At 42.5% G+C, this 21,827-nt stretch overlaps 1 protein-coding gene across 4 annotated transcripts in view; it reads right to left on the minus strand.

Annotated features, from left to right (window-relative positions):
• The window catches only part of USP12 (ubiquitin specific peptidase 12), a 335,443-nt gene that overhangs the window by 282,687 nt on the left and 30,929 nt on the right, over window positions 1–21,827 (minus strand). Inside the window, exon 9 of one of the 4 annotated variants that reach the window (XM_052671441.1) lies at window positions 18,109–20,524. The exons of 2 other annotated variants lie outside the window; for them this stretch is intronic. In XM_052671441.1, coding sequence (XP_052527401.1) covers window positions 20,423–20,524 — 102 coding nt within the window. In that variant the 3' untranslated portion in view covers window positions 18,109–20,422. Of the gene's footprint in view, window positions 1–18,108; window positions 20,525–21,827 lie in introns of those variants that run through there. One more of the 4 variants, XR_008203558.1, reaches the window with a different exon arrangement.

Here is a 21,827-nt window from a genome sequence, read left to right on the forward strand (position 1 = left end):
ACTGCCTCGTGGTCCTCCCCTGCCTGCACTGCAGTCACTATGTACCCCTGTATCAGAATACTGCATGCAGTGGGTGCTGGTGGGGAATGTAGCTCCTGCTTGTATTTTCAGCTTGGAAGCTGAGCACATGGCATCTCAGACATTACAGATTGCAGAAGGAAATACTGATATCACCAAAAAAGGCCCCAGTGCTAATGCTGGCTTGATCATTCTAATCAGAAATTAGATTTGTAGTAATAAGCAATATTGCTATAGTACTTAGAGCTTCACTACTGCCAGCAGGTCGGGATTCCATGTGAGCCAATGGGAGGAAAAGAAGGAAATGGAAGCATACTGCTTTCCAAGCAGCGAAGAGTAGGGGGTGTTCTTAGCCAGAGGCTTCATGCTGGGATGGATCTGGCAACTGCTCTGCTTTGCCAGTGTCCCATAAATGTTTTTTGGACCACTTCGAAACCTGAAACTTCTTGAAGAAGAGTCCAAGATAGCCATGAACACTTTGCTTCACATGGATCTGATAGAACAACTGATGTTGGCCTCTGGCAGAGCTGTGAAGAAAAGGCTTGCTGTGTTATGGACCAGGGCTCTGATTTCATGCTGCTCAGGAGCTCATGGCCTTGCTGGAGTCAGCAGAAGGTGCAGGTAGGTCAGACCTTTAAAAACAATGATAGATGTGGCACTGAGGGACATGGTTTAGTGGGCTGTATTGATAGTATTGGGCTGACAGACTAGATGAATAAGAGATCTTTTCCAGCTTTCGTGATTCTATGAAAAGCAGATCTTGCACTCTTTAGCTGTATCTGAAGAGGGAGGAATGAAGTTATATTCGTGCTGAACCTGACCCACTCAACCAAACAGCCTACTGCAGGCACTACATTGTAATATGATTGCCTTAATCTTCCCTCCTACAGACTGTCATTAAAAAAAAAAAAAAAAAAAGTTTGAAACCCCTTCTGTAAGTCCTTCTGAATCTTTTATGTGTCTGTGCCTTAAAATAAACACACTGCTTTAGCAGAGCTGGGCTGGATCTGAGTAGCCAGTTTCTTTGCGGAAATTCTTACTGATGCTCAGGAAGGGAAAACCACCACTGCTCTCACATCAGGGGAGATGCTCACCTTTGGGAGTTTGGCTGCCAAGGTGGGGGCACCAGGCAGCAGCAGGGACCTTGGGGGTATAGAAATATGCCTCATACGTTCCCATCCAGATGGCTCCTGTAGGCACTCACTACTGCAGCATCAGACCACTTGTTCTTTAATTAAATCTCTCACATCATATACCTGATACAAGCACATCTCGTGTGAAGTGGAAATAATACACAGAATGCTCCCTTGAGTGCCCAAGGCACTTGAAACTCAGATTCCCAGCATCTGTCCCTGCTTTTCTCTCTGTTCCCAGCAGAGCAAAATAAGCAGGGCAGGAAAAGGTTCAAACATATGGCTGCAGGTCCTGCCTGCCCAGCAACACGCAGCAAGCAGAGAAAGCTGCAGGGAGCAGCTCTCAGCATTTCCAGTACAGTCTGCTGCTCAGAGAGGCTCTGCCAGGGAAGAATACAGCCAGCAGCTGTGCTGAGAGATATTTGCTCAGATCAGCCCATGCGCCTTTTTTGCCATTGTTGTATTTCTATCTTGAATAACAGAATCATCTATCTTTATATCCTGATAATTTGTAAGACATTGCTCAGTTAACTAAAATATTAGCTGACCGTAAGGACCTAGAATGTGCCAGCCTGTTCTATCACTGCCTGCAGGGCTTCTCCTCTTTACCTTGGTGCTTCCCTGCTCTTGCTGACCCTCTGGAAGTGTTTGCCAGAAGAATGAGTCCTGTTAGTCAGTTAGAGGGGAAAAGCCACTTCTGCCTGCAACAGCACACAGTCCTCTGTGCCTGGAGAGCAATGAGGAGCCCCAGCTCCATCTCTGCTGTGCAGAACTGATGGTGTCCTTCTGTCTTTGCCTCCTGTGTGTTCCTCAGATGTGCTGTGGGGCTGACATGACCCCGCTGATGCATGCCATGTCAGAGAGATCCTTAAATGTGGTCAGCGAGGGTTTGGGACCAGAGGGCCAAGTCACCGCCTGCTCCAAACAGGCCACCTATAGAATGTGTGAGTAGTTCATATTAAATAGAAAGGTATCTGTGGCTACAGCTACAAAATCCTTCCATGGGATTATTATCAACTCCAGGCAGCCTTCTTGGTTCTTTTTCCTTTGATTACAGCTATGATGTTCTGGGACATGAATACTCTCTTTTGGCTCAAGAGGTGTGATGCAGTGGGTGAGAGGAGCACCTGAAGATGTGTAGGCTGCGGCCAGGGTGCTGCACTTGGCTGCACTTGGATGCTGACTGTGATTTGAGTGATTTGCATAGGGCATGGAGGTAACACCACCTCCCATCTGCTGGGATATTTGCTCACATAGCTGGTTCAGGATGTTTATAGGAGTTGAACACCAGCAGAGCACTGCAGGGCAGGTTGGCCACAGCTCTGTCCCCTGTGCTGGTACCAGCATCAATATTTTCATATCAACCCAGGAACCAAAACATCCTGCGGTTAACAAGCCCTGCCCCACCTGTGGCCAATCTAATGGAAGTTCTCAGAAAAGACTCAGCGTAACCGTAATGAAAGGCTGTAAATAATCAGCAAAAATGAGCAGTGATGTGTGTTTTGATAGAGCTATTGGAGGAAGAATTTCTTTTTAATGGAAAATATACTCTAGGATGGAAAGAACACAAAATTCAGCCTGCAAAAGCACAGGTCTCTCTCGACTGGACAAAGTGCTGTAACAAAAACCTGAACTAGTTGGAGAGCCTGGAAGGGAAGTGATGTGCAGGAGACGTGGGCCTGGGCACCCTGCTCCAGGTGTCCCTGCTGGAGCGGGGCTTGTCCTGGTGGGCAAAGAGGTCCCTGCCAACCCCAAACCTTTACAGTTTAAAATCTAAAGTTTGACGTGTTGAGATCTTCTGGCTCAGGGGACCTTTCCAAAACTTGTATATTTTTTCTCAGCTGGAATAGAAAGGAAATAAAACCCAAATATCAGACCCTCCTGCAAGATGCTGACATCCATTTTGACCGGCACAACAGCAACATAAACTGTTACGGCGAGGACCAGCATCCAGTGTCTTCAATCCAAAGCGCGGTGTGCTCGTCTCTGCTTGAATTAAAGCCGGGCAATTAGCACGGCCCTGCAGTAATGCTGCACAGGCACCAGCTGGCGCAATAAATTATGGCTCTGGAATTGATTTCCCCAGCAAGCTGTGGCATGCGAGCAGCACAGGCTGGAGGCTGTCCGTGTGGGGAAGCAATGCTGCTGCTATGGGCTGTGGGGAAATAATGAGTGCAATTTTCAGTAACTGTTAATAAGGGAGAGACCAATGCATTTTGTGTTTCAGTGTAATTGGAATGAGTCCTCTCGACTTTGCCAGAGACTGTGTAATGGCTTCAAACAAATGGGTTTTACCATAACTTTAGGTGATTATAATCAAATGTCACTTTATTTATTTTTCAGGGCAGATTTGTCAGGGGAATAATACCATGTTTTGAGTTATCACTGCAGTGAGAAGTGCCAACAACTGTCTCCAGATTTTTAGTACCCAGTTAGCAGTGCGCTCCTCTCATTACTCGTTATCACAGATTCGTTTCATTTTGCAGGGTATTAGTGCAATGTTTACGAAGCTCTTCCTCCATTGAAAAGCACTGTGTCCAACTGGAGCAGTGTTTGGGCTGTACTGCCTCACATCGACGCTGAAATAGCAATGCACTGCATTAAGCCGAGGGTTGGGAATGCCATAGCAGATGGAAACAACCACCACCACCATTGAAGGAGGTGGAAATAAAGGAATCAGAAATAGTATTGATATCATCATAAAACAAAAATATGGGGAATGCAACAACATTTATGATCTCAAGAGACATGAATGCCTCCTGTATGTATGTCTGACATCCTCCATATGTAAGGCTTGCTGTGGTTGTTCCAGTGCGCACGGCCCTGGCCCCCTGGGCACATGCTATATAAACAGATGGCAGTTACCTGGTTCCCCCTGCTGTTGGAGGATAAGACAGTAACCCACCAGGATGTATAAATGAATGTGAGAGATGCAAATTTACAAGTAGATACTGAGAAAATTGTGGTATCATTAGCAGCAGACACCATACATCTGATGCTTCTGAATTCTTGGCCCTACACAGGCATCCTTTCGAAGGTGAGTTTCCAGGGTAATTTTGCTTAGGAAGATAACAACGTGGTCTTACTGATGCACTTGGTTTATGAATGACTAATTTTTAAGCAGAAAGCTCGTATTATATATAAATAGAGAGGAAGGAGAAGGTATGGTGTCTTTGTTAGGGAAATGAAGCTGACATTCTGCCCAAGCGTCTCCTAGTTTGCATGCAGGGAACAAATCTCAGGGCAGCACCAGAGAAGAGAGAAAGAGCAAGAGGAGGATGGGAACTGTCAAGTTGGTTGGAAAGGGAAGGGAACAGAGAGTGGGACCATGAGGGAGAAAGATCTGCCCTGAGAAGCAGGTATGAGTTAGGAAGTGGGGAGTGGCTCGGATGGAACCTGCGGCTTGCACCCCTGAGAAACTGGAGCCTGTGGGGAGTGTAAGGTGAAGCTGTGAATGGAGTGGGAGAAGTGAGACAGATAGGAGAGGAGGAAATGGCTGACTGAGACTGATCTATGTGAGATAACAGGAAAAGTGTGGAGGCTGGAAAGGCAATAAGAGGAGGATACTGAGTTCAGGTAGGTAGCCTAGTTAGAAGCACTAGCAAGGGGCACCTTAAGGGAGGAGCCATGTGCCCCACAGTGCCAGCTGGATGCGAATTATAGGTCTGTGGCACACAAGAGGTTACGTTAAGTAATGGTCATTCTTTGGCTTTAAAATAGAAAATGGAAGCAGCTGTGGAAGAAGCTATTCTGTTTGAGGTATGGTGGGAGAAGAAGAGGTAATTGTCCTGAACTAAGGAGAGGAAAGTCCAGACTTGTGAAAACTCCACAGCGAGGACATTCAGGCAGTGGCACAGGCACAGGTCACCCTGTTGGGTCTCCACCTCAAGCATTTTCAAGATCATCCTATCTCTTGCTCTGTTAGCTCTAATGCCTGGCACTTTCACACAGATCCAGTGTTTCCAGTCCTAGAGAGTGATAAATGATGAACACCTCTGCTCCTCCCAGTTGGCTTTTATTAAAGAGCAGAAAGCTACTTCAGTAATATTATCAAGTTTGCAAAGTCAAGCGTGCTGAGGGCAGGATTGGGAGGAAGCCTCTCATCATCCAGATTCCAATGCCTATGCAATAGCATTCAAACATTCAGGCTGAAACCACTGTGGCATGTGAGCAGCGGCCTCCAGGTATTTACACGGGCTGAAGGCCTTGTGACTACCTGACAGCCTGGTGGACTAAGGGCTCCACCAGGTGGGATCTCCTGATGCTGAAGTGTTCCTGACAGAGCTATACCAGAGCCCTAAAATCTGAGCTCCTCATAATCCATCAGATGAGCTGGCAGGCAAGTAACAGATTGCACTCTGAGCTCTGCAGCTGTTCCACCAGCAATCGGTGAATGACGTTCACACACAAAATATTTCAGTTTTCACAAATGATTGATTTCTGACAAAATTCTCTCTGCTGTCAATTTCCTGCCCAGCTGTAGCTCTGAAGAGAAAAGCGCACAGCAGAGAAGAACTGTCCCTCTGCAGAAGCACTGTCCCCACTTTGGTGATTTCCCTGGCCACTGGCGGGTTGGTTATCTCTGTTGCTGCAGGCTTTAACCAGAGGAAGATCAGATTTGAGAAGCATAGGCAAATTCCATGGGAGCTTGGAAGATCACAAGCAGCATATTGGGTCTGAGCCAGCACCTTGCTGCAAAATACTGTGGCAAGTGCTTGGTAGATGGCCCACTGCACACCCAACAAGCTGGAGCTTCTTCAAAGCTCCCTTCTGCAGTTCTGCTGTTTGCCCAAGCAGATGGCAGGATTCCATTTTTTTTGACACTGAAAGAGAAGAAAATGTTTCAACAGAATGAGACCCCCTCTTCTCTCCAAGCTAAGGGTAGCACATACATGGCATGAACCAAACTGCTTTTTTTTTTTTTTTTTTTTAATTTTTTTTTAATTTTTTTTTAATTTTTTTCATAGTAGAACTCTAAAACAAGGAAACAAAAATCCCTAACACAAATTTTGCTATCAGAGAAGCTGCAGATGACATCCAACCACCTGGCCTGCACAGTGCGGTGTGCCTTGGAGGGATGGGATTAGCTGCAGTGCTCACATCTTGCAGCAGACTGCCATGTCCTCATGCCTACAGGCACCTCCTGAACCCCAGTTTCCACCACCCCTGTTGGCTCTTCATGGCATGAAAGTAACCAAAGATTTGTCCCAGGATGAGCCTTCAATTAGGAACTTGGTGAATCTGCTCTACAACCATAGCATTTCAGCACTGGTCTTGTTCTTGAATACTGTGGGGCAGCACTAAACTTTGTGTCAGACAGAGTGCGCGCATTGCCCACAGTGGCCAGTATGCCTCCTTGTTTACTGGTTCTAATACAGCAAGAGAATCGCAGAATCACAGAATGGCCTGGAGTTGAAAAGAACCTCAAAGATCATCTAGTTGCAATCCCCCTGCTATGTGCAGGGTCGCCAACCTCCAGACCAGGCTGCCCAGAGCCACATCCAGCCTGGCCTTGAATGCCCCCAGGGATGGGGCATGCAAAACCTCCTTGGGCAACAAGAGAAACACTACGTTTTGGTTTTGATCTTGGGCTTCATTGAAAATAGCACAAGAGAAGCATTTGGGAAAGGCTAATCTTACATCTGGTAACCAAAACACTGTGCAAGACCAAACCAAACAGCAAACCCTCCTGTCAGCCATTATACAGCTCAGAATCACACTTCATTAAATCGTCTTTATTTCAGTATTTTATCAAAGACATACACAGTTTCCCAATTATGTGTATAGTTTTGTAAAATTATCATTTTTAATTTAGTTGATTACATGTTGCAGAAGGGGAGCTTTTCTCCTCAAACACCATATGTGCTTAACAAAGCCAAAAAGCTAAGGGCAACAGTAAACAGGAGCGGCACTGTTCTAGAAGCACTGTTAAATCAGTTCTGAAGCTTTACATTTCTTTTTGCAAGAAGAAAACTTTTAGTGAACTGTGAATGAATTAATCATAACCATGTTTGGCTTTATTCTTCAACTCAGTTTTAGTTTAAAAAATCATTGATTTGCATTTATAAAGGAACAAAAAATGTTTTAAAAGATACTATTTAAAGAAGACCGAACTTGTCTCCCACACTTAGTATGTGAAAGCTCTTGCTGTTGATGTTGGTATTTCTGTATGAATAGCATTAATCATCCATAAACACAGATCTGCGCTCATAGATTTGAATGTGCTGTGCAATTATGGCACATAGAACATTTCTAAAGCTTTTACCACTGCTACTGTTAGCCCTGATGATTTTAAGCAAACAGGTTTTTAATTACACAAAAAATCCTTTTCAGTTGTATGTAGCTGTGTGTTTGCATTGCAATCCATGAGATTAATCTTTTATCTTACAGGAAGCTGCTGAAAAATTCTGTTAATAAATCAAGACAGAATTGTCAAGTCCTTGTAAAGAGTTATGCTTCCAAACTTTATTAAGAACCTACACTAGAACAAACTCTGACCTCTTTCATAGCGACTAAAAGTATATGAAAGCTTTTCCAAACGTATAGAATCGTAGAATCGCTCAGGTTGGAAAAGACCTTAAAGATCATCAAGTCCAACCACAACCTAACCATCCTACCCTAACTAACAACCCTCTGCTAAATCTTGTCCCTGAGCACCACATCCAAACAGTTTTTAAACACATCCAGGGATGGTGACTCAACCACCTCCCTGGGCAGCCTATGCCAGTGCTTCACAACCCTTTCTGTAAAGAAGTGTTTCCTGATATCCAACCTAAACTTGCCCTGGCACAACTTGAGGCCATTTCCCTTTGTCCTGTCACCAGTGAGAAGAGACCAACCCATTCTTACTGTAAGCACCTTTCAGATACTGGAAGAGAGCAGTAAGGTCTCCCCTCAGCCTCCTCTTCCCCATACTGAACAGCCCCAGTTCCTTCAGTCTCTCCTCATAGGCCATATTCTCCAAGCCCTTCACAAGCCTTGTTGCCCTCCTTTGGACCTGCTCCAGCACCTCCATATCCTTTCTGTACTGAGGTGCCCAAAACTGAACACAGCACTCGAGGTGAGGCCTCACCAGTGCCAAGTACAGGGGCAGGATGACTTCCCTAGTCCTGCTCACCACACCATTCCTGATCCAAGCCAGGATGCCATTGGCCTTCTTGGCCACCTGGGCACACTGCTGGCTCATATTCAGCCGACTGTCCATCAGTGCACCAAGGTCCCTTTCCATCAGGCAGCTTCCCAGCTACTGCTCCCCAAGTCTATAGGGTGTCTGGGGTTGTTGTGACCAAAATGCAGGACCCGACACTTGGCCCTACTGAAAGTCATACAGTCATACATCTCTGGCAGATGAAGTAATGAAGTAATGCCTCTTTTTTTATGATGTTGGCCCACAGTGTAGATGCAGATGTTGGCGTTACTGCAGTGGAGGCTGAACATTCCCACCAATATTCTGATACATGTTGCCTTGTGACAGATGGCAGCAGAGGGGCAGTCTGACAGAATGGTGTCTGACATAGAATGCATGTGGAGCAAAGGTGTGTCACTGAGTTCCTCCATCCAGGAAAAATATCACCCACTGGTATTCATCATTGGAGACTAAACAGTGGATGAGAGCACAGTGAGGCAGACGGGGGTGCATTTCAGCAGTGGTAACAGTGACATTGGGGTACCTCCTCTGTTGCAGATTGTTATGAGCAGGCTTTTGCTTATTGCTGGTGAAAATGCAGAGCTTATGGCAGTGACTATGCTGAAAAATATCTTTTTGTGGCCGAAAATTTGTTCTATCAAACAGTGTTGTTGTGCTCTTCCATGTTGTAGTTTCCATGGAAACAAATAGGAGGCATTACTTTTGGAGTGACCTATATGGCCACTTTTAATGTTGGGGGATTTTTATTGTAAACACTGAAAAAAGATTCAGAATGTTAATTCATAGTGAGACAATTAGCTTCAGACACTTGGGTTTCAAAAGGTTTTGTTTTCAAATGCACAGCCTATGTGCCAGTATAAAAGGCACAATTTGAGAACCTCTGTGTTTAGACACTGCAGAGTTGAAGCGTTTGCACATCTACACTCAACTTACATTTGCATGAATACATCAGAACGTTTTTTAATTCCCCCTTATGCATTAGGAGAAACGTTCGGGAACTGACAAACCTGTGGAATATAACCCTCAAGCTGGCCATTAACAAGAATCAGTGATTTCCATATAATTATCTAAACCTCCACAACAGACTGACCCACCAAACACACAGAATGTTAATGTGAACACTGAATTCCAATCAAACATCTCCCTTCCCGTAATTAAAAAAGTAACAGCAACAGGGGGAAACTTGCACTGGTACCAAAATTAGTGGTCTATGAGAAGTTCTTCAGAAAATCATTCATTTAAATGAGAAAATAGCTTCAGCCTTAGAATTACAGAATGAGAAAAATCATAGAATCATAGAATCACAAGGTTGGAAAGGACCTATAAGATCGTCTAGTGCAACCATTCTCCTACTACCTTTGCTACCACAAGCACTAAGCCATACCTCGTAGCTCCTCATCCAGACACCTCTTGAACACTGCCAGGGACAGCGGCTCCACCACCTCCCTGGGCAGCCATTCCAGTGCCTGACCACTCTCTGAGAGAAAAAGTTTCTCCTTATGTCCAACCTAAACCTCCTCTGGTACAACTTGTGGCCATTTCCTCAGGTCCTGTTTGTTGCCTGGGAGAAGAGGCCAAACCCCTGCTCATCACAGCCTCCCTTCAGGCAGTTGTAGAGTGCAATGAGGTCTCTCCTGAGATTCCTCTTCTCCAGACTAAACTATCCCAGGTCTCTCAGCCGTTCCTTATAAGACTTATGCTCTTCCTTTTTCCTTATTTTTTGTTCTGCAGAGAAAGATGAAGACTTTTGCATCAAATCCATATCTCAAAGATGAGACGGGGAGGACTGTAGTTCTGTGAGGGTCCATCTGCTCCTATGGAGCACTCAAAATCCTCTACTTGGGAACTTTAGTACTCCTAGCTTCTGCACTATGCTATCTGTTCCGTATCAACAAAGGTATGCAAAATACATAACTCCTACTGAATTTAATGATTAATTAGATTTTTCCAACCTCTCTGCATGTGAACCCCTACAGTCTTTGCCAGTTCTTGAGGGAGCTGACAAGAAAATGCAGTGTTTCTCGTAGCATGTGCATAACTAGCCATGAAACATCAGAAAGTCATAGAATCATAGAACAGAATCCTAGAATCCTTGGAGTTGGAAGTGATCTTTAAAGGTAATTTTGTCCAACTCCCCTGTAATGAACAGGAACATGCATAGCTTGATGAGTTTGCCCAGGACTTTATCCAGCCTCTCCTTGAAAGCTGGCAGGGGTGGGACGTCAACCACATCTCTGGGCAACCTGTTCCAGTGTCTCATCACCTTCTCTGTAAAATATCTCCTATTAATATCCAACCTAAATCTCCTCTCGCTGAGCTTGAAATCATTTCCCCTTGTTCTATCACCACAGACCCTGTTATAGAGTCTGTCCCCTTCTTTTCCATAGCTCTGCTTTACATACTGAAAGTCCTTCCTATTCATCCACTGCCAGCAATGGACACAGGAGTCAGAACATGATGTAATGAAATTATCCCTGTGAGCAGATGCTAAATACCCCTCAGTGAGAAAACTACCAAATTGAGCATGTTACAGCAATGATGACTCGAATGAAAAAAACAGCAAGAACGTACCTCAGTCCTAAATGCTGCTGTATCCATTGCACACAAGCAGAAGAGGAAGCAGTCCGCTTATGCAGCACTGTGCCCAGTGTCACTGCTAACTTTGTAAGCACTGCTTTGAAAGATAGAATTTTCATGTGCGCTTCATGTATGGGCACAGTGTCAAATTCAACAGTCATAGCAATGTTAGACCACAGGCAAGAGTCCTCAGCGGAACTGGATCACAGAATCACACAATCATCAAGGTTGGAAAAGGCCTTCAAGTTTATCCAATCCAGCCACCCACCCATCACCAATCGTGCTCACTACAACGCATCCCTCAACACAGAATCCAAACGTTCCTTGAAGACCTTCAGGCTCGGTGACTCCACCACCTCCCTGCGCAGCTCATTCCAGTGCCTGAGCACTCTTTCAGAGAAGCAGTATTTCCTAACGTCCAGCCTAAATCTCCCCTGGTGCAGCTTGAAGCCATTCCCTCTTAATGGTTGTACTCAAAAGTAATGGTCAAAGGCTCAGTGCCCAGGTCGAGTCTGATGCTGTGTTGTGTTCCTCAGGGCTGGTATTCAGATCAGTGGCCAGCAGGGTGAGGAAGTGATCCTGCCCTCTGTCTGTGCTGGTGAGGCCTCGCCTGGAGTACTGCCTTCAGCTCTGGGGCTCCCAGCACAAGGACAAGACCAGTCAGACCAGGTCCAGAGGAGGTCACAGGGATGAAAAGAATAAAGGCTTTAAACAGAAAGAGGGTAGAATTGAATTAGATGTAAGGAAGAAATTATTTACTCTGAAGATGGCGAGGCCATGGCACAGACTGCCCAGAGAAGCTGCACATGTCCCATCCCTGAAAGCATTCAGGGCCAGGTTGGATAGGGCCCTGCACAGCCTGAGCTGGGAGGTGGCAGCCAGCTCATGGCAGGGGCTTGGGACTGGATGTGCTTTAAGGTCTCTTCCAGCCCAGACCATTCATGATTCTGTGACATTAAGCAGCCCCAGAAAGCCACAATTTCTCATTCTTGGTGACACATGGCAGCTGTGTTTTCATATTTCCTATATTGAAACTGACAGTTGTGTAGATAAAAAAACGTTTATAACTACTCTCATAGATGTGTTTTTCAGGAAAGTTATCCACTGAATGAACAGCTGTGGCTACTGGTGCATTTGGACGTATCATAGCACAAACAACAGAAGATGCCAGTGTTTAGACCTGCAATCCTGTAGTGCAGACTGATAGTTTGTATACTGCAAACATCCTCCTATCAGCCTGCACAGTCAGCTTTCTTCTCCCTCTCATCGCCCCACATCACTGAGTCTGTAATGCTTATCAAAAATCTTACAATGTTCTTGTTAGTTTTACCTTTAAAAGTTACCAAATTTAGCCAAGAGCAATGTTCTGCTGCTTTGTGTTCCTTAACAATTACTATTACTCACTGAAGCACAACAATTACCATGCATACTTTTAAAAAATGCCAAAGCTCTTTTTTTAACCTTTTTTTTCTATAAATATGTACTTGCACACAACCCCATAATGCAGAAAGAAGAAAACAGCTTAGAAACATACTGGCTTTTGTCTCACTTCTTCACTGGTGAATTATGAATTTTCTGCATGTAATATAATAGAAGAAAAAAAAGGCTAATTAGTGTTTTGATACGTGTGTGTGGAAAATAGCTCATGGTCTTCTATTGGCATCCCTCCTCCTAATTTGCAATTCAGAAAAACCAGAAAGTTACAACATAAAAAGTGAGTAACTATCACAGTTGAGTCTTCAACGTAGCCTCCCTGTTTTCTCAAAAAGGAAATGGAAAGACCCAGTGGTCAGTCTCAAAGCTTTGCATATACATAGCAAGCACACTCTTGTCGAATGCATGTTTCCTCCAGAAACTCACTGAAGGCTCTTGGTGGCTGCTCTGTGAGTACCATGGAACCAGTGATATTTAACATCTTTGTAGTGGGATTGTGTGCACGCTCAGCAACTTTGCAGATGACACCAAGCTGAGCGGTGCAGTTGACACGCCAGAGGGAAGGGATGCCATCCAGAGGGACCTGGACAGGTCTGAGAGGTGGGCCCATGCCAACCTCATGAAGTTCAACAGGGCCAAGTGCAAGGTCCTGCACCTGGGCCAAGGCAATCCCAAGCACAGATACAGGGTGGGTGGAGAATGGCTTGACAGCAGCCCTGAGGAGAAAGATTTGGGGATGTCAGCTGATAAGAGATTCAACATGAGCCAGCAGTGTGTGCTTGCAGCCCAGAAGACCAACTGTGTCCTGGTTTGCATCAAGAGAAGCGTGAACATCAGGCTGGGAGAGGTGATTCTGTCCCTCTATTCTGCTGTCATGAGACCCCACCTGGAGTACTGCATCCAGTTCTGGAGTCCCCAGCACAAGAAGAACACAGAGTGTGGAAGAGAGCTGTGGGCTCCCTTGCTGGTGCAGTGAGAGAGGTGCAGACTCTCTTGCTGGTGCAGAACTAAGAAGGTTTATTGTAGGTGCTTACAACCTCTTATACCCGCACAACAACAACTGGTCACATGTAGAAGCCAAGCACCTTGTGTGTGTTTATGTCTGGCTCAAGTTACTGCTGAGCTTCTTTACTCATTAGCAAGATAATGACTTCCTTTATGCCACATCTCCCCCTTCTCTATTAATAGAAGAAGCACGGTTCAGAAACATTCCTAAAAGTAGCTAAACTAAAATTAACGCACGAACAAACGATGGATTCTTTAGAGTCCAAACAACAGTCCATATCAACCAATCGCAATGGTTCAAATTCTTATGGCTCCTTGGTGACGCAGTTGACAAGTGCAGTGTGTCTTGTCCCGTGCTGTTGGTGAGAGCCCAAACCATTGATGAAGGGTCTGTGATCATGTTACAGCAGATGATGAGGCAGATCATCATCATCATGACCCATCATGCTTTGTCCATCTCCAACGTGATCCTGTTAAGACACAAGCATAGTCTCGGCCCCACGTTATCACTGTCCAAAGACTTAGAAACTTAAGAACAAAGCATGCTTTAGCTATTCTTTCCTGAGGGGTCACACCTGCACTCCCCCTATTATTTTTTTTTTATATACTATTTTTAATAGTAAAAATCTGTTATTATTATTTTTTAAATCACTGAAATTACATATTCAGAACCAGAATTATGAAAGCCAAGCAAGTGCAGGTAAGACATGCAGTAGTAAATATACACATTACATTCTTACACACCAGAAGATATTCAGCCAGTCAAGTTGAATTATACAACCAAATATTAGAAAGCTTCCTACATTGCCAATCTGCTGCACATGAAGACATCATTTAATAGCAAATACTGTTTTCTAATTTAGAATTCAGACATAGCACAACTTTCAAGCATACTTTCAATGTTGTTAGGCTTGTCTTAGAATTTTCTGGAGCACTGAACAACTGGTACAACAGCTAAAAGGTTCAGAAAAACACACTGCACCAATGCCAACAGCTGGAATGAGTGCGAGTCCAAATAGCAGCATACAGCTCAGCAGCAGCAGCTTTCACAGCTCCTGCTCCCACTCGCTGACCACCACCAGGTCTGGAGGTTTGATCCTCCTTCTCTCGGAGCTGTAGGCTCAGGATCTGCAAGCTTTGTTTCGAAGGAAGCTGAGTTCCAATAGCTTCCCCTCCAGCGCCTTTTGTTATATAAATTCCTTAGTAGTGGCATTCCTTAGAACAAGCAGCACCTCTTCCCAGTCAGTGTTCGCATGATCAATCCCTAGCTTTGTCCAGCAAAGGGAAATCGGAGGGGGACTTCACTCAGTCTTGCACTTCTTTCAGAAGGAACCGGCCTCTTCCAGCCCGTCTCTCCATAGGGCTTCTTTCAGCTCTCTTTCGCTAGAGCATCTTTCACCTCCTTTTATTGCTAGCGCTTCTTTCATCTCCCTTTTTTGTTAGTGCATCCTTCAGCTCTCTATCATTAGACCTTCTTTCAGCTTTCTTTTGCTAGAACTTCTTTCATCTCTCTTTTCCACTAGAGCTTCTTTCTACTCTCTCTCGCTGGAGCTTTTTTCAGCTGCCTTTTTCACTAGAGCTTCTTTCAGCTCTGTCATTATACCATGTTTCATCTCCCTTTTTCACTAGAGTTTCTTTCAGCTCTTTTGCTAGAGCTTTCAGTTCCTTTTTTTCACTAGAACTTCATTCAGCTCTTTAGCTAGAGCTTCCTTCAGCTCCCTTTTTTTTGCTAGAGCTTCATTCAGCTCCCGTTTTCACTAGAGCTTCTTTCAGTTTCTTCTTCTGCTAGAGCGTTATTCAGCTCTTTCAGTAGAGCTTCCTTTCCCTTTTTTTGCTAGAGCTTCTTTCATCTCTTTTGCTAGAGCTTCCTTTATCTCCTCCTTGCTAGAGCTCCTTTCAGTTTCTTCTTTTGCTAGAGCTTCTTTCAGCTTCCTTCTTCTGCTAGAGCTTCCTTCTGCTTCCTTTTTTTTTGCTAGAGCTTCTTTCAGCTCTCTTTTGCTCAAGTTTCTTTCAGGTCCCTTTTCCACTAGAGTTCCTTTCAGCACTCTTTCACTAAGGCTTCTTTCAGCTCCCTTCTTTTGCTAGAGCTTCTTTCAGTTTGTTTGTTTTGTTGGTTTTTTTTTTTCCCGATAGAGCTTCTTTAAGCTCCCTTTCTTGTAGAGCTTCCTTCAGCTCTCTTTTGCTCAAGTTTCTTTCAGGTCCCTTTTCCACTAGAGTTCCTTTCAGCACTCTTTCGCTAAGGCTTCTTTCAGCTCTCTTTCACCAGAGCTTCCTTCAGCTCTTTCGCTGGAGCATCCTTCACCTCCCTTCTTTGCTGGAACTTCTTCCAGCTCTCGCTAGAGCTCCTTTCACCTTTTACTAGAGCTTCCTTCAGCTTCCTTTTCCATTAAAGCTTCTTCCAGCTCTCTTTCCCTAGAGCTCCTTTCAGCTTTCTTGCTAGAGCTTCTTTCATCTCTTTTGCTAGAGCTCCCTTCAGCTCCCTTTTTCACTAGAGCTTCCTTCAGCCTTTTTCACTAGAGTTTATTTCAGCTCCCTTTTTCGCTCCAAGAGGACCCTATAGTGGCCTTCCAGTATCTGGAGGGGCCCTTAATGAAAGTTTGTGAAGACTTTTTGTAAGGGCACGTAGCAACAGGACAAAGGGTAATGGCTTTTATCTGGAAGAGGGTAGATTTAGACTAGACATGAGGGAAGAAATTCTTTAGTGTGAATATGGGAAGAGGTTGCAAATGCCCTCTCCCTGGAAATGTTAAGGTCAGGTTGGTATGGGCTTTGAGGAACCTGGTCTAGGGGAAGGTGTCCCTGCCTATAGCAGTTAGTTGGCACATTGTGAATGTTTTGAATACAGACCAAACAAAGTTATTTCTGCCCCATCAGACTCTATTAATAAAACTGGAAACAGATTTCAGAGATCTCTGTATTTGAAAGATGAAGCCACTGTTTGTTTGCACGGCAGTTGACCTGCATAGCTCACTTGTAACAATCAATCAGAAGCAAGGATTCAGCAAAATGGACAGCCCTTGAGTGCAGATGATGGAGAATATTAATTCCAGTAATAACTGAGTATCTGGAGGCTTGCATGTAAAGAGACTGATGTATTATACATCTCACATCGTTCTGTGAGAAGTTAGAAGGCTTTGAAAGCCTCACAAGTTAGAGCCCATGAAATGTTCACATCAAGAGGGAAAGCAAAGACTGATTTTAGATTTCAGTATAATCTTCAATTCAATCCAGACAAACATGAGGGGAAAAACTGAACAACTTAGACTGTAAAACCGCTCTAGGAGAGCAAACAAGCTGCATCTGGATTATCTGCATCTGGATTATTTAAACTTCCAGAAGAAAAGTTGCATACGTACCTACTTATCTTGAAATAAATTAATTTTTGCTAAATGAAAACTGAAGATTTCACATATCAAAATTTCTTTCAAAAAGATGCTTTCACTGGTCATCTTGGACCCACAGCTGAGAGACCAGGCCAAATAACGTAAGATAAATTTCATTTTAATAGTGAAAGTAACTAGTGGCCTCACATACTTCAGGTTTACAAACATCACTGCAAAAAAAAGTACCAAAGTAATGTAAAGTTATACACGTATATGCACCAAGAAGTGCACATGCAATGCTGTGTGTGGAAACGCTGAGACAGAGACATGGGGAGCAAGCCAGGATGTCCCGGTCAGCTTTGAGCTGCTGCTCCAGGAGGATGCAGACCTTCTGCAGGTCTTGTGGTCTGGCTGCCAGTCCATGCAGATGACTAAGGCAGATCTGAAATGGTATAAAATCCCTATGTGCTAACATCTGAATTTCACCTAAAGATAGGCAACCTGATACATGACAAACCTCTGACAACATAATTCAATGTTAAGGTACGTGTGCAAATGATTAAGTCCCTGTTCCACACAGTGAAAGGCCACGGATGTAGTAATCACAACTTGAAATACAGCAGGGTACGATCTGCTTGTAAGTACTGTGTCTATTCATTACAAACAGTAGAGTTCCCAAGAGGAAAATGACTTGAAACCAAATCACACTGGATATTGTCATCAGGAGCATTTTTAGTTCTGATGCTGAGTTCCAGTTCTTTGGTCATTCACTTCTCTCTTATGCTAGCTCTGTAAATACTCTGACTTTTCATTCCTTCAGCTTCCACTCCCACAAAGTGGCAATCCATCAGGTAACTTGGATGCACTCTTTATAAAGTTCTGATTTTTAGAGGAAATCAGAAAGAACAGTATTCCAAAATACTCCCTCTCTTCTCTAACTCAGAAACCAACAATCGACTTAAAGACCAATTCTAGAGAACTACATCATGAAAAATGTAATTGCCACAGAACTACTTTTGTAACAACAAACTGAGATATAAAAGGCACTGTATTTAAACACGTTCCTCCCACAGCTCAGGGCTGTCAGCCTAACACAGGACACTCCAGATACTTAGGGTGTGAAACACTGAAAAGCACAGAAGACAGCAGACTGACCATGAGGGCTCTGCAAAGGGTGCAGTACTTACCTTTAGAGAACATATTTTATTTCATATTAGTTTCTGTTCCAATATACAAAATAGAGGACCATAGTCCCAAATAACATTTTACATAGTGACACAGCAAATCATTTCCACCATTTACAACAACTGACAACTTTCCCACACTCCCCCCTGTATTATAGTCAAGAAATAATTCCATACTGCTTTACATAACAAACAGTTATATTCTGCACTTCCCTGCTTCTTTACTTTTTCTAACATAGTTGCAATTTCTGATAATAGCTTAATTGAGAAATTACAATTATTTCAGCTAAAAAAAAAAAAAAAAAAAAAAAAAAGCAAAGTGAAATATATAATTTGGAATACTATCTCAAAAACCCTACACAAAATAAAAGTCAGTGTCTTACAAAAATAAGTTGCAGAAGTAAAACCAGTGAATAAAACACAAGTGATTTACATTTCGTTAGGGTATAAAGTATTTAGCAACTAGCCTCAGCTTTGAGCTACGCCACAAAAAAAGAAGGACCAAACATTTATCAATTAGTAAAAAAGAAACACGACAGTTCTTTAGTTCTTTTACAATACTGTACCTTTAGTATGCAAAGGACTTCATCCTTTAATGTGCAGCATTAATCAACTGCCTCACCCGTTAGCCCTTTCCCACAGAAAGCTGAAAAAAGGTTTTAAAATTATTTTAATTCCTTAAGAAAAATCCAATTCTATTTTCTGCATCCCCCACAATATTGAAGCTTTACTTTGCAATGCTGGTTCTTGGACAGTTTGATCACTATAAATGATTTTATATAAAAGTGTTCTAGCCTAACCAGGGCTTTAGAAACTTTGTGTTTTACAAAAGCAGTTTGTTACAGTATGACAGTTGCTAAATAGCCCAATTTATTCAGTGACCCTGTTAAAGATTAGTTCAACTGAGTGAATAGGTGAAGTCATTTCCTGAGCTAAAAGATACAGGTAAGTAAATAGTTATAGCAGCAGACAGGAGACATTCTTTTTAAAGTTTGCAACAGTATCAATAAAATGACCTTAGAAAACTACAATAAGGTAGAAATCACTAGCTGAAGAAGGGAGACAAGGACATCCGAAACTTGATTGCCATCATCAGGAATGAATATCCCCCCACTTTCCAGAAGTTACATTCAGCTACTGACAGACAAAGTACTGTTAAGAGGAAGAATGTCAAATCACAGTAGTTCACATTTATTACAGATCAGGTGTTTTGTCAAGATTTAATTCTTAATGCTATTTCATAAACCTAAAGTGAAGTATAAGCAGTTGGTTTCAGAATTTTTCACCCTAGGGGTGAAAAATCCTCTTCTTTATACTACTTTTAAAGGAATTTGTAGTTTATCTCCAGTCTCATGAAATTCTAAGCCTATTTCTTTTTATTGCTTAGACACAATTTGTACTTGAGACCTTGAGTGGTTTTTGAGACAGTCACCCACGTGACCAACATAAGTAACATAAGTGGATCCATTTTTAGGAGAGGGAATGATATTCTGAGAATGGTTCCAAATTGCTTAGAGCACAAGACATTAACAAACAATTAAAGAACTATCAAGACTGGTATACCACCACCACACCACCTTTTTCTTGTGATATGCATTCATTAAAGTCTTCTATGTATTATTTTGATCACTTTTTACACATTAATGGAAAGATAATATTCTGATTTAATAAAAGTACCCCACTTAGATACCAGTTCCTCCAGAAGGAAATCTCTCTATGTTACTCATTTTTAAAGACACTGCAGGCATTGCTTTTAGACTTTATATCAGCTCTCTTTTTTTTTTTAAAACACTTAAACATAATTAGTTTTAATTCAAATTAATACATAAAATCCCCAATACCAGCTAGAATAAATGAGATTCTAAGTAACAAGATCCTAAGTAACAATAATTTATAAATAAACATACACTATTACAAACCAAACCTTTCCCCATACGGAGACTAAAAGCCATAATCTTGACTGATTGTTCCCGATCATACATTATAAATAACGAAAGCTTCTTCAGAGAAGCAAGACATAATTTGCCTCCCTGACACTAGTTTGTATCTTCGGTTAAACTACTACTATCAAGAAGGCAATTGGGCCCAGATATATCTTTTTGCTTACACAGTAACGTTCCAGCCTCGTTCTTTCAAAATTAAGCACAGGAAATTAAGTTTACAAAGAGTCCTTTACCTCTTACATGTGAAGTCTATACAAAATAGAGATCTCTAATGCTCCTATTGCACCAATCTGGCAGTGCTGCTAGAATCTGATTCAAATTCCACTGAATTCCATGAAAGGTTTTCCAGTGAACTTAATAGGCTTTGAATTAGGACCAGTATTTGAAGACAGTACATCCTAACAGAAAGCTCCTGCAAGAGTGGCTGGTATCTCTTTTTTGCTTATGAGATGCAGTGGAGATGTGCAGTCAGCATGATACCTGAGCAAATAAAATGAAAATGATACAAAGGTCTTAAAAATCCCAAGTTCTTTGCTTAGCTGTGTGCAAACTGTGCTACTGCCCCTGGAGCTTCCAGCTTCCTTTCTTTCAGTGCTTGCTCCAATCCAAGATAGAGAAGCTGCGAGGCGTAACAATCTCTCTTCACTGTAACTCCCCCTCAATCCCGAGACTGATAGAAGAGGATGTAACCAGACTCAGAGTTCTTTGAGATGTCTGACGTCAACCCGTAGAATTCTTCAATCGCTTGTGCATCAATTTTCTGTATGTAAAATACCAAACACTTAATGTAAGAACATCTTGCATAACATACATCACATTAAGTTCCACTCTAGAAACTATTTTCAAAGAACTTCCATGTACTAGATACAGTTCTGAAATCCAAATAACTCTTAAAATTCATTAAATTTTAGTTTCCTATCTGTCATCAGCTGCATAGGTGGTAGCAGATACACAGGTTATGCACAGATGCATGCTCACTTTTAAGGATTAGGTGAACCTATGAATGCAACCAGAGGTGCACTGCTTGCACAGGTTTCACATGGAATAATTTTAAAAATAACAACATTGTGCTGAGACGTTTAATTCACTATCTAGAATGTACGTACAATTTATCATTTTTAACCCTAAACACTGGAAGCTGATCAACTGCAGATGAGAAAAATCAGAGCTCAGAGAATGAAGGTTAACTTTTTCCTCAGTTCTTCATTCAATTTTTGTGGAAAGATTTTAAATATCTGTAAAGTGAAAAGAGTATATGCTGATTTTCATCACCTTAGCATATGAAACAAACTAAAAGCAAGCTATCTTGACGTTCTATGCCAAGGGCAATTAGGCTACAAACAACAAAAAAGCTGAAAGGTAAATCTTCCTTCACTTAAACTTTATTTAACCTTATTTCCATTGTAAGAATGGGAATCTTTCTCAGGAAGGAGCAAGTTATTCCAACTTGTCATGGGAATAACAGATAGCAAGATGCTTAAGATCTGGGAAGAGAAAAGATTCTTTCCTTCCTCCTTAGAAGGGCTCAGAGGGAAAAAATAAAGGAAAAAACCACAAGAAATTCCAGGTGTTACTGCTTTGGAACTGGAAAGACTGCACTTTGTGAAATTATATGAGATCTACCAGAGCAGCTTCTTTTTTCCCTGGAGGAAAGTGAACTTCTGACCTTATCAAGGTATTTCAATTTACAGTGTATCTTGATAAGACACACAAGCAATCCTTTTTAACTTTCCCCAGCAACCCTGCATATTTCCATGTTTGGCATTCACTACGTGAAAAACAATCCATAATGTGGCTTGGTGATAAGAAATTCTTACTACCCTTGACTTGCTCTGCCAATTAACACTGTAAGTCTAATACCTGTCTCGCTCATCTTCCTTGTTTTTAATTATGCAGTTTTGTATATCGTAAGGAAGAATGAAAATTATTCATTGTACAGGCTTAATTAAATTTAATAAAGGATTTGGACAGCATAATCATACTTCTGTTGCTGTGTAAGCAAGTACAAGGTGGAGAAAAAGATGACAGAACAAGCAAAAAGAAGAAACAATCCAAAACAGTGA

This window comes from Tympanuchus pallidicinctus, unplaced genomic scaffold (genome assembly GCF_026119805.1).
Source record: "Tympanuchus pallidicinctus isolate F22 unplaced genomic scaffold, pur_lepc_1.0 scaffold11, whole genome shotgun sequence".
NCBI classification, from domain to species: domain Eukaryota; kingdom Metazoa; phylum Chordata; class Aves; order Galliformes; family Phasianidae; genus Tympanuchus; species Tympanuchus pallidicinctus.